Source organism: Crinia signifera, chromosome 4, assembly GCF_055691185.1.
Source record: "Crinia signifera chromosome 4, ASM5569118v1, whole genome shotgun sequence".
Classification (NCBI taxonomy): domain Eukaryota; kingdom Metazoa; phylum Chordata; class Amphibia; order Anura; family Myobatrachidae; genus Crinia; species Crinia signifera.
In genome coordinates, this window is record NC_139220.1 from 206,209,925 (window position 1) to 206,223,997 (window position 14,073).

The 14,073-nt window shown below is 40.2% G+C and overlaps 1 protein-coding gene across 1 annotated transcript in view; it reads right to left on the reverse strand.

The window, feature by feature from the left end:
- Positions 1-14,073, reverse strand: part of HCN4 (hyperpolarization activated cyclic nucleotide gated potassium channel 4) — a 99,815-nt gene that overhangs the window by 85,164 nt on the left and 578 nt on the right. Inside the window, exon 1 of the mRNA XM_083183567.1 lies at positions 13,545-14,073. This exon is cut by the window's right edge and continues 578 nt beyond it. Within this exon, the coding sequence (XP_083039693.1) occupies positions 13,545-14,073 (529 nt within the window). The remainder of the gene's footprint in view (positions 1-13,544) is intronic.

The following is a 14,073-nucleotide window of genomic DNA, read 5'->3' on the forward strand; positions in this document are numbered from 1 at the left end:
CTCTTCACCTGCCATGGTTCCCCTTTCTGTCATTTTTTTTTCTAGATCCTCACTGGGATGGGAAGATAATCACAGTGTCATGTGAAGGGGTGGGCTTAATTACTTGAATCACATCATTTTAGCCAGTCTTCTCCCTGCGAACCTGGGAATCAGGGCATTTGTGCCCAACACTGTCTCCTCTGTGAAACACAAAAGTTGGTAAGCATGGAGTAAGTTAATGTAGTATAGGCAGGGGTTAAAGTGTTGGGGGGGGGGGTGGAGGGGGGAATAAGTTCCACCACCTCTAATGGTGAGGTGGAACATTTTAACCTCCACATTGGCCCTGCACAGTATCTCTCACAGAAAACCATTCTAGTTTGCAGGGGGATGCCAAAAACCCTACCACTGGCCCTGTCTCTGCCTAATGGGGGAAGGGAGGTGTGGGGGGGGGGGTAATTAGGTGGCTTAGAGAAATGAGTTCCCCCCATGACCACTTTAAGCCCTGAGTATAGGTAGATATACTGTATTTAATTTTCAGTCTTGAGACAGTGGAGCAGACATATTCAATTTAAAAATGTAAAGTAGTTGTAACCACCATATAATCACAGAATGCTGGTGATGCTGTCATGTGAACGCAATGGTGCTAAAATTTGCGTTTTCTTCACCTTAGAAATATTTATTTGTTTTCAATGTGGACATTTGTATTTAAGAAAGTAAAGGATGACTAGTGTCTAGGTATCTGTGCAAGTTGCGTCTTTGCCCAGGGTGACAGAAAGCCTAGCTTTACTTTTATAGACACCTGAACTGTCATTGTTACATGTGTCATTTTGGATTATTTATGGCATTTATTTATTTATTTACATAGGTCAATCTATGTCTAGAAATATACTTTTTTAAATGTAATGTAACTTGAAGATGCAAAGCGCATCCCTCTGTAAATAATGGGATGACATCTGATCTCTTGGATCTCAGGGGTGGCAAAAAAGCATTTGCGTTAAGTGCTTGCACTTTTGCGGTTTCTCAATAACCTTTAGTGTCTATGAATATTTCAGGTCTGCTTGCAGCATAGAACAGCACAGTTTAGTAGTACACATATGCTCACTAATGGCATTTGTGAGTGGACATGACTTCTGGTCTTATTCCTATCACAAAGTATTTAATCTGCAGGAGAACACTGAGCTGTGACAGCTGTGTGTGGCTTTCCCTAGCCTGTCCTCCAGCACATGCTCAGTAAAGAAGCCTTTATGACATCTCTATCTCACTCCCTCCTGATACACAGACTTCTTAGGGAAAGAACAACAACAATATTTTCACAAAATCAAGGCGATAGAAACAAGTGAACAGTATCAATAATTTAAACAATTCCATCTACTAATCAGCGCAGTGAAAGTTTAGGCAGAGGAACCAATTGACATGAAAACAGCTGCTTATGACCTACACGATTAACCCCAATGTTTTGTTATGAGGGATGAGATTATTTAAATGACAGAGATTATTTAAATGACAGAGATTATTTCTGAAAATGACACAAAAAGATCACCACGAAATAAAATCTTTTGTATCCAAAGTGTAAACTGACAGGCAGCTAAGCGATGACCAATCAACTAGTGATATTGAATGGCACCTGTAATTAGAAGCTTACCACTTATAAGGCCAGTTCGGATCATCTTTGCCAGTTGTGCACGTGCAGAGAACTCAAAGCAAATAACATGTATTTTACAAAGTAAAAAAAGTAATTGTAGTAAGACAGCATATATGTTTTTCCTACATCACTCCTCACCTATGTAATTTTAAGTAAATCCTTGGTAAATTTGAGTTATATGGCTGTCCCATGAGATAGGTGGCATTGCGTTACCCTTTGATAAATGACAAGAAGCTCTAAAAAGCCATAATTCAGAGGGCAAAAGCTGTTTCACTGTAGTTAGGGCTTTTCCAGGCCATGACAGGGGTGCCCTTATTGATAAAGTAGGCTCATTTATCACGATGTTCAGGGTCTTCTAGCAAGGAGTACAGCATTTTTGTTCCTTCAAAATTAATTTCTATGTCCTTTGAGATGGTGGAGACTGGGACATATATTTTACTGACATTCACCAACCATCGAATGATGGCGAAGGCTCACACATATGTAAGGTTGCCTCAGAGCAACCTTACAGATGCGTGTCTGCTCAGGGAGGGAGTAGACGGGCAGCTGACATCCGGTGATGTCAGCTGCCCGCACCCTGCCTGTCTGACATGCTTCATCAGCATGAGAACTCCCAGTGTTCTCATCAGAACGCCCATGAAATGCTGGGCGTTCCCATACGCCGTCCCTCTATGCCCCACACCCACAAGGTTGCTTGCGTGTGATAGGGGAACAATCTATTCGCTGTGGCCACACGCAACAAGCACATGTGCAGAAATGCCCATGGGCATAGAAGAAACATCAGTCCACGTGTGAACAAGCGCCACTTGTGAATGGACCTGAATAAGGTCCATAGTATCCACTGCCCAGGTGCTGGGTGTAGTACTAGATTCGGCTCTGTCCCTTGAGTGTATGGTTGGGGGGATCTTGGAATGCACACCTGATTTACATGAGGTGCTATCATTACACATGGTGCAGATGCATACTCAATATTATTAATTGAAGATGATGAAGATGAAAAAAAGTATTTTGATGGCAGAAGAAGACCCATTGCTATGGAGAAGAACCATGTTGTGTCACTTATGGTTCTGTCTTCAGCATCATCAGCGTCTCATTGTGATTTTGCCTGACCAGCAATCCAATGGGAGCTACCAATGCTGCCCTCAGACATCAGCGGTCATCTGCCCTGCACTGACACGGGCGGAGGAAGCAGCGACATTAATCCTACAGGTGTTAGTGGGAACCCTGGAGACAATACACAACCAGCAGCCAGACACGGAAAGGCACGATTCCTGTCCGCTACTCCTTAATATTAGGACATGCATAAGGATACGCATACCGCTCACTTCCACTCCACTCGTAAGTACTGTCTATATTTTAAATTGAGAGGAGGGGTACTCATCAATGAAAAGCCGAATCAAGGGGTACGGGAGAGAAAAAAGGTTGGGAATCACTGATCTAACTTGTCCCTTGCAGTGCAGGATCATAGGCGTGCGCAGCACATTTCATTAGGGGGTACACATTTCATTAGGGGGTGTCTTACACGCCCATTGGGTGTGTCTAACACCACCAATCAGACGTGTCTACCATCAGCTATTCGCACTGGCTACAATATAAAACATCTCTCAGCCTCCCCATAATCTTCTGCCTAGTTCAGTTTTAATCTTCGTATTACTCTGTGTAACAGTACATGCCAATACAGTCATAAACATATATGGATGACGCAGGTATGTAGTGCTATGACAATGGTCTATTACAATTAACAATGCAAAACACACATACTTGATTGATGGGCGCTTGTTTTAATGGAATACCAGTTCTAAAAAGCAAAAGTATATAAGGGTGGGCACATCATTAGGGGGTGCCTGTGTACCCCTAACACTCTATGTGCACATGCCTATGTGCAGGATGTTGCTGCTAATGAGAGCTCTCTAGTGCACACACTCCTTGAGAGTATAAAAAAACATACTGTAGGTCCACACTAATTGGTCAGAGCATGGGAACTGCTGCATGTAGATCAGTTTGCAAATAACAGCAAAACCAATGCTTAAAAATGTATAACCGAGTGGGATTATGGCCTGAGTTATGACAAACTATTCCTTTTTACAACCTTAATATATATATATATATATTACACCTTTAACTTGTCCTGACGAAGGGGGAGACCCCGAAACGTAGGCGTTCCTTGACTAAATAAACCAGTCCACCTTTCACCCTAAACGAGTCCCTAAATGCCCTTTCTTCGTATATTGTATATATATATATATATATATATATATATATATATATATATATTTGGAAGGGTCCGCACTCAGGGTAGATTGTTGTCATAGGGGGTGCTCCAACAGATGAATGAACATCACAAGGATATAGAAGTATATGAAATGGGCACTCACCAAGGTCTTTAAATTCAGCAAATAAATTTTTATTCATGAAAAGGTAGTACATCCGACGTGACGTGACGTTTCGATCAAAAGATCGTCATCAGGAAAGTAACAACACAGGTAACAGGTATCATTTCCAACAACAGACAAGCCTGTCGACCTTCCCCCCTGTCGACCCAACGTGCCTACTATTTAAAGGAAAATAGTCTGTGTACAGTCTGAAGCTTCACACCATCTGACACATCTGAGAACACTATCAAATGCTTGCCTCAACTGTAATCCCACATTATTAATTATAAATCAATCTATTACTGTTATAAATGATCGAATTTTAATATACAAATAAGAATAAAACTGAATATACATAATTCACAGAGTGCATAAAACATGACTTTTATCACAGGGGAGTTTATTATCAAGATAGACATAGAAAAACCCATATCTAAACTGGCATTTGCATTTCTTCCAATATACTGTACATGTGTGGTATAATATATTGCACATTAGAGATATGTATTGAAAAATTATTATTACTAATACTGGTATTAATAATAAACAACTGGATACGGGGTCATGCCCAAAGGAGCAAAGTGCTTGCATGAAATTAGTACAAAGTTAATTATAGTTTCTCTTTTATTACCATGTTTTGAGGGTTAGTACTTTCCTACAGGGTATACAACACAACGTTATATCAGGAGTGAATAGCTTGGAGATAGAGGTTACTTTTTTAGTGTAACTTTTAAGATAGAGATTTTTGATACAATATGTGGTGTAAACATACACTCAGGGTCACCAAGATATTGGCACATTGTCACTTTGCTGAGATGGCCAGGGCTTTGCCATAGTGGCAAATAACTGTAAATAAATAAATATTAGCTCTGCAGTATCAATGTGATGGGGTCTTTTTTGTCCTCTTTGGCTAACCATGACCCCTCTCTGTTTTCCTCTTCCTTCAACAGTTGCGGCTCCACCCCCCCCCCCCACACACACACACACACACACAGAGTCCAGCTGTATTCTGCCCAACCGCCCACACCACTTTTCATACTTATCCTGGTGGCTGATATTTCACTCCATCTTCATCTTCTTGGCTCTATCATCTGCCTTGCAGTGGGAGCCATTGATGGGCCAGGAAAGCCTTACACAATTGTATGTATGTATATATGAGACAAACTTTGCCACAGATTTTAGTAAACAACTTAAAACTGACAAAATAACTGACCCCATTGAACATTCCAATGGGCAGATGTATCAAGCTTTAAAAGTGATAAATTGGAGAGTAATAAACAGCCAGCCAATCAGCTTCTATATGTTCAAACCCAGCCTGTGCATGGCAGGTAGGAGCTGATGGTAGGTGCTGATTGGCTGGCTGGGTACTTGTTTCCTAGCACAGCGCCAGCGATAAAGATTGTGTCTATCGGAACCCCCCGAAATCACGTTGATCGCATCGCATGCAACCAAATCGCATGTGATGCGATCGTCGCGATTGACGCGATTTTTTCATTGGAATCAATGTAAAAGGGTCCCTGAGACCCGATTTTACATTGGCCCCAATGTTTAATGGCCCCCAGACCCCAATTTTTATTGTTTGCCAACCCTGATGGGTCAAATGCCCCCCCCCATTGTTAATGCCACCCCACGATGAACGCTAACCCGAAGCGTGGCGAGCGCCGGCGGTACGCGTCCTCTGACCTTTACATACCCCCACTATCCACGTCAGCGTGGAGTTGCCTCTATATAGTGTGGCGAGCGCAGCAAGCCACCGAGCCCGAAGCGTGGTGGGACGCACATTACTTCACAGGTATTACGCATCCCCACGCGGGGCTCGGTGGCTCGCTGCGCTCGCCACACTATATAAAATCAACTCCACGCCGACATGGAAAGTGGGGGTATGCAAAGGTCAGAGGAGGCATACCGCCGCCGCTCGCCACGCTTCGGGTTGACGTTCATCGTAGGGTGGCGTTAACAATGGGGGGGGGGGGCATTTCTCATGTAAAATACCCATAAGGGTGGGTATACAATGAAAAACTCGGGTCCATTGGCCCATTTAACATTGTTCCCTATGTAAAATCACGTCCATCGCATCGGTGGCATTGCATGCCTTAACTTAAGGCATGCGATGGACGCGATTTTTTTAATTGTCAAGGAAAAGGCTAAAAATAGCCCTGAAATCGCATCGGTCGTGGTATGCGATGACCCACGACGGGCGCCGTGCTAGGAAACAAGTACCGCTGGCTGTTTATCACTCTCCATTTTATCAGTTTTTGAAGCTTAATACATCTGGCCCTTGGAAATGCTTTTTAGAATGGCATAAGTGTAAATTATTTTCAGATATATTAACCCTTTGAGTGCCAAGCAAATTTGTCAAAATAGATGTTAAAAATTGCCAAGCAAAGACTATTATTCATCATAATGACCTGTTATGTTTACCATATATAGGAAATATAATCTTTTATTATATTGCGCAAAATAAAAAAGTGGCATCGTACAAGCATGAGAAAGAGTTAATATTCCCTGGAAATTACTTAAAATTTGATATAATCAATAGGTTGGTACAGAAAGGTCAATATGCTGTAGCCTACAGGTCAGTAATAGCACACTCTCCTGATGTTGGGATTTCAGGAAAAAATCCATTAGCCTTATAAGGAGCAGAAGGATGAAATGGGGCTGCAAACAGAAAACCACAAGTTCTGAGCTACCATAAGTGCGGCACAGATCAGCACTTACTAGCTGGCTGAGCTGCCACGCAACTAATAGACTCAACCCCATACATGTACTAATGGAAAACCAATAAAAAGCTGGGGGCGCTGACACAGATTTGACACAATTTCATCCCAAAACAAAAACACTATTTACATCCACTAAAAAAGCAGCAACTGCAACCTATATGTATAAAGAGCTGCAACTAAAAATATGTACATCTTGGCACCAAAACTATATGCACCAGGCATACACCTAACGTCCATTTCTATAACTATTTGTTTGGAAATTAGGAAGTACATAATAATGATAATGACGGGCATCTTACTAAGACTGATTTGGAGTTGCAAGCAAATTGGTGAATGCATGCACAGGACTAATGCAGATATATCCGGCATGCACCTGCACTACCCATATGCTTGGTTTTATAGATGTTGTTATTGTCAAGGTGAACTTGCACAAGCCCTGTCCTTGGTGGGAAAGACACATCTAAAAATAAAAGGATCTTTGTGTACCTAAAACTCAGGAGTTTCATATATTTTGGCAACGTTCATGATATCAACATGTATTATGTCTACAGGAGAATATCGACATTGGGTATGTGGACATATTCATAATGTTGACATTCATTTTAACCAATGTCGACATCATATAGACCTTTTGTTGTCGACAATGTGATTGTGAGCATTACAACTGGTGACCTTTTGACTGCATATACAACACGGCATAGCCCACAATGCCATTACATACCCTCGCTAAACCTATGCGTGAAAGCCCCGTTACCACTCTTCCAACCAAGTTCCATGGGACTTTTTGTTGTTGATGTGTATGCTCGGCTATGGAGTATGTGATGTGGAATTCAAAAACACTAAAGATCTGTCAGCAAAAACATGGACACATATGTGATAATATGCTAATGCTGCAGAAAGCCTCTTGTGTAAATAATCACCTCCTGCTGACTTCTCTGAGACGCCACATCGGCTCATCTGCATAAAGCTGCAAAAATAGGCATTTATTTCCGTTTAAGCAATACGGACGCAACAAGGGTTGATTTGCACCATTTTTAAAAAAAAATGTAATTATTATTAGTAATATATTTGTTTGAAATATTTTAGCAAGGGTTTCAAATGGAACAGAACCCACGCCAAGCTGTCAATATCCCATGTGCATGTTTACCCTTTTATCAGTACAATGGGTTACCAAAAGGATATACATGTTTCTATTAGATCCAGAAATGTCAAGTTACATCCCTGATGAAAGCTCCCTGGCTGGAATTGATTTCCCACATATACATTCATCATTAATGCAGCTCATAAGAGTATAAATACAATCTATATAATAATTCAACAAAGTCTGTCCCGAGGCAGGCATGCACAGTGTGGGAGCACCTCTGACAAACTGTTGTCATATCACCCTCACTAATGGCTCCCACTCCAGTGGGACAGACAGAAGGGACCATAGGAAAGAGCTGTAGTGATAAGAGTATCAGGAGGGGGCATGACTCAGTGAATATTCTTGGAGTATGGCATCAGTACTGACTCAAGCAGTATAATAGTCATTTTGTGTATATTATTATGATTACAAAGAAGAAAGCTTATGTGTAGGGGAGTTTTTAGAGAGGAAAGGGCCCACGTGCAGTCTCCATTGTGGGGCTCCTCCTCTCCAGTATTTACTGCAAATGTGCTGGTCTCTGGGAACATGGTGTCCACACCTTGTTCCTGGGGACAACTCCAGTGCACATGCGCAAATAACTGAGAAATGGGACTCTGGAGGGATAAGTATAATATATGGGTGTAGGGTGTACACCCATTATAGAAACACCCACAGTTTGACTACACGTGTTCAGCCCTTTTAAAAAAATTTTTTTTAACTTAAATAAATCAGGGATCTGATCAATGTAGGCAGATTTGAACTCCAAATGTATATACCATACTTAAAAAAAAAAATAATGTGTATGTTGAATTGGACACATCTCAAGATGCTTCCTGCTCAGAAAGCTGTAGTACTGTACCAGGTGAGCAGTTCAGGAGTATTACACAATTACACAATTACACTAATTACACAATTAGCATATATATCATATATAGGTGGCTAGACCGTATTAGTAATAAATAATAAAATGACATTATACTATTTGTACACAAAATAATAATGTAATGAAATTGCACTACAGAGAAAATTGTGTTCAGTTATAACTAAGTGCAAAAGTAGCATTTAAAATAAAATACAATTTAAACAAAATAACATCTGTTCATTTTCCTCTCTGAAAAATCAAGTGGTCATCATATTTCAGGCAAATAGTTCAATTAGAAATGGCAATTAAGTAATTAGAATGGATGGCAGCACCTAGATACAGTATAACACATATAATATACTATTTGTTATAAGCTGCAGGGTCTCGGCATGCCTACAAAATAACTACACCTGTTTTCTAGAATGGGCAGCAGAATAGATACAGGTAACGGGGACAAAACAGCTAAGGCGCAACTGCGAGCAATCTTGCAAAAATAGATAGGCACATGCGCAGAACAGATCCTGTACCAATTTCCAAAGGTACATTAATACTGGTCTTTTTTACCCATGAGCAATGTTATGGATATCACTGGCTGATAAATTGCTCAGTGATAAATTGCTCAGTGATAAATTGCTCAGTGGTTTACCTCCCGGGGCAGTGATTTTCACGGGGGAGGGGGCGATGGGGTGTGAACCACTGTTCATAGTATGAGACTATGCAAAGAGGTTTACTTGGCCTGATATAGAGGTCAACAACCGGTGGTGGCCTGCGATGATGTGGGAGTGGGAATCAGCTGCTCATCAGCTCAAAACAGGAAAAGTGAGCTACTTTGAGCTCAAAATCACCTAGTGTGTATGGGCCTTAACAATCAAAGATGTATGTAAACCATCATTTCATGTCACTACTACTACTCTTAAGCTGCCCATACACGGTCCGTTTAACGGATCCGTTCGGGACTTAAATAGTACACATCGCATCGCATGCCTTGTGCATGCAGTGTGCATGCAATGCGATGTGATGAACAGCTAGTACAAAAAGTATGTGCAGCACATACTCTTTGTACCGTACAATGAGATGCGCGGGAGCGCGCATCTCATAGTACAGAACGGATGGTCCGGGAACGGACCGTCTATGGGCAGCTTTAGGGTTTAATAAGTTACTACTAATAAATATGGTTCATTACTAGGCATAACAGTTTCTACTAGTATATTGGTAGGCACTATTACTACTTTTGTATTAGAAATGCATTATTTTGTAGGGTGTGATATAGGGTTCCGACAGTCGTGATCCGACAGTGATTAGCCTGACATCGGGATACCGACTGGCCGGACTCAGACAGCATGGCGAGTGCAACAAAGCCCCTTGCGGGCTCGTTGCACTCGCCACGCTGTGGGCACGGTGGCACGCTTCACACACCACCTATTCTATTCTCCCTCTATGGGGGTCATGGACCCCCACTAGGGAGAATAGCCAGTGGCCGTCTGGAACCCGTCTGTCGGTGTTTTAACAGTCAGGATCACGACGTCGGGTAAATGACTGTCGGCATCCATTCTGCTTAGCACTTCTGCTACTTCAGTACATATTAATGGGCACTACTACTATTGCTGTACATACAGTGCTGCTGTGCATCCCTAAAGGTGCCCATACACGTACCAATTACCCGGTACTTTTTGTGCTAAAATAGCATCCCATCTCATGCACAACATATGCACAACGATGCTATTTTAGCACAAAAAGTACCGGGTAATTGGTACGTGTATGGGCACCTTAAAACTGATGAATCATAGACATTCTATTAAATACCTTAATGCTAGTGGCTTTCGATTAAATACAAAATGAATTGCAGCTGAAATGTTTTTGAGCAAAAAAAGCATTCCATTTGTTTATATTTACTTACTTTTCTCATTAACAACATGATTTTTAATGTGTGTTTCCCTTGGTGACGCATAGAAGTCCCCAAATTCTAGCAAGCTGTTCACCTTTGATCTAATTATTATACGTGGATGGCTTCACAAGAAGATTTGATTTTGATTGGGCCTGTCACAATCTGAAATAGCCAGCTTTGTAATTGTATTGCATTAAAAGTACATCTGCAGCATACAATACATATATCCTCAAAGTAGTATATTTCTAAGTTAAGACAAGATTTGGTTGTTTAGAGTTCCACAGAATAAACCTGACATCTGGAACATCAACACCACCTCCCACATTTTCTTCAGACTACAGACTCTAGCTTGAATTGGCACCCTTCTATAATTACATTGCCCCTTTCAGTGTAAAGTGCAAGCTAATGTCTTGTATCATTTTAAATAATAAATAATGATTGCTGTAACATTTAAAGCTGCTGGATTGTGTGCCAATTACACTGGTTACAACACTTATTAACTGTATGACTAAACATACTACCCTCATAAGGTTCTCTAATAACAAGAATAAAAGGTCTTTAGCTTATTGTATTTTTTACTACTCTGCAATGTCTATTAAATATTTAAAAAAATAATACCTGAAATGAGTATTTGAGATTCACTATTTACTACACACAGTGCTGAATATTGCAGTCAAAAATGGCAACCCATGAATGCATTTATCTTGTTTTCAGCCTTATGGTATATTTAGACAGCAGACCAGTGATGACTAGACACAATCTAATTATATATTTTTAATACATCAACATCAATTAATAAGTATTTTAAACTATATATTTTTCTAAAGTATTGTTCTGTTGTTGAAAGAAATTTCTAAGCAAAAATGTGTACAATGAATATCATTAAAAGATGATTCACAAGGGAACTTAATTTCAAGCTAGAGGATAATTCTTCAATTGGGGCCCATTTTGACCAATTCTGCATTTTCTCCTCAATTTAACGATTCCCCAATCTACCAACGTATGTCCGTACATTGCAGATATCTTACAGTGATTCACAGATGATTTTCAACCAAAGATCATATCTGCAAATCGTGAAGTACCTATTTTAATAGTAAAATACTACTGTCGCCTGCAATTTGCATGTTCATTACCATACACAATCTACAGCCCTGATTGGTCGGTGAAATCCTGCAACCCAATTTACTGGTTCCTAACACTTTTGGTCAGAAACGGCGAACGGGGAAACCCGTACATTACCGATTTCCTATAAATAATCATCTGTGAAGTGCAGAATTGCTCCAATAGATTGCTGATGTATGGGCCCCTTAATTCCTGGTTTCTCAAAAACAACTACATTGTAGTTTTTTCTTTCTTTCAATAATATTTGTGCCAACTATATTCATTAATAAAGTGTTCTGTTGAATGAGACTTCATTCTCTGGGCTATTATGAAGTCAGCAGTTTTGACACTGTTGCTTCTCTAGTATCTGAACAGAATCATAGTTTAATTCAACCTTTACAAATACTAACATAAATGGTACAGTATTTATCAAGGCACATTAAACAGAAATAGAATTTAACAAAACAAATCAGGAACTTGAATGACTGTATTGAGTCACTCAAGCAGATGCTGCTGCTATTATCACAGGGATAGAAGAAATTGCTTTCTATAATAGAACAGAGGTCAGTAAAACACAAAAAAAAAACCTATGTGGTAAAAATATGTTGCCTAGTGTGAGAAAGAAGTCTACAAGGGTATATACACATAAGCATAGAGTCAGCATTGCCACAATGTTTAATTTAAGTTCTGGGAACAGAATGCAGCTCTCACTGATCTATAATAAGGGATCATTGATCCCTATTGTGGTTGGAACAGTTCACACAGCCAATTTGAACAATCTAGATTAATACATGATAGATAATAGACAGACCAATATTATAGCAATAATACTCTGTCAATCATTCAAATGCATCTCCTTTTTTACATGTATGCAAATAAGTTAATGTACAAAGCACAGTTTAGCTGTGCCCTAGAATTAAAAACCTGACTGCCATCTCTTTCATTTTATCATAGTATTTTAATATGTCTGCTGCATAATCCTTTGTTTATGATACAACATGCCTTAGAAATTGTTAAATGGTGACAAATACAAAAACTTGCTTTACTGTGCACTTTTATTCCTATTCTCACAATTATCACTTGTGGGCACAAACCAGTCCCATTGAAAAACAGCAACCTAGTCCAGTTACATAGTACAATTCATAATCCTAAACCCAGAAGGTGTATAAATGCATTAGGAAAATACTTTATTTTAGATCTATTAGCAATCTAACGAAAAAAAGAAGGGCAAAGTGAGCAATAAGTACTCCCCCATGCACCCTTTATTCCTGGTGTGGCTATGAAAGATACTGTATATTTGAAGACTTTTTTATGGGAAGTTGGCAGAATGCACAGTGAATATAAACACTATTTAACTGTGAGCTGATCGTCATACTTCTCATAGTGGCTCAGTGTGAAGATTTGTAGCCTGCAAAAACAGACTGCCTTCTTACAATCCTAGGCCCAGCCTCTCTAAAATGATTTCTGATTCATAGAAATGAATAGAGCAAAGCACATTACTATGTTGCTACTATCATTTAACCTTTTGCCAAAAAATTTATTTCCTAAATTAAAAAAAGGCTAATTTCCTCGAGGAGATTACAATGTTAATAATTTGGTTTAAGAAGAGTGACTCCTTCAAGGTTACAGAGAAAAAGCAGCAAGACAAAGCTTGAGATCACCCTGTTCAAAGGTACAGCACAATGCAATTTTCCCCCAAAATCCCTCCATATGCAAAATCCTAAATGAAACAAAGCACTGTTTCATAATGTATGCAAGCCAATAAACTGACTGATCAATTCCTAGGCCAAGAGTTGTAATTATGATACAAATTACACTTGTTGGACCAGATTTGCAGGCTTTCTTGGTCTGTTTTATTACCTGAAGTCGCTATATGGATGAATAATCCAAAATCCTGCAGATTTCACCCGATCTTGCTCTCTTTCCACTGCCTTCTGACTACCAAACATCCGTAAGGAAAATTTGTTCACCCCAGGTCGTAGAAGTGCCCCAAACTGTCTGTGCATGAAACTAATCTGCTCCTCATCTCCACTAGATAAAGTCTGTTCTCTTCCTTCCACCTTTACAGAACTGCTGTGCTGCTCAATGCTCTGAGGTTGGCAAACAGGTTGAGTAGCTTGGGAATGGCCTACACCTGATTCTCCTTGTGCATCCATTGTAGGGGACTTCTCATCAGTAGGGCTTACGTCCCCCTCTGATATAAGCCTTCGTCCTTCGCTGGGGTCTGAATCAAGAAGGTGCCTTCCACAGCTAGCAATGGAGGAGAGACTACCTGTAAATCTCCTGCAGTCTCCATTGCTACTGGTTCTTTGGGATTTGCCTACTTCAGTTTCCATAACTAGATGGGCTTCCTTTGCTCCAGGTCGTGGGTCAAGAATTTTAAGTGAAG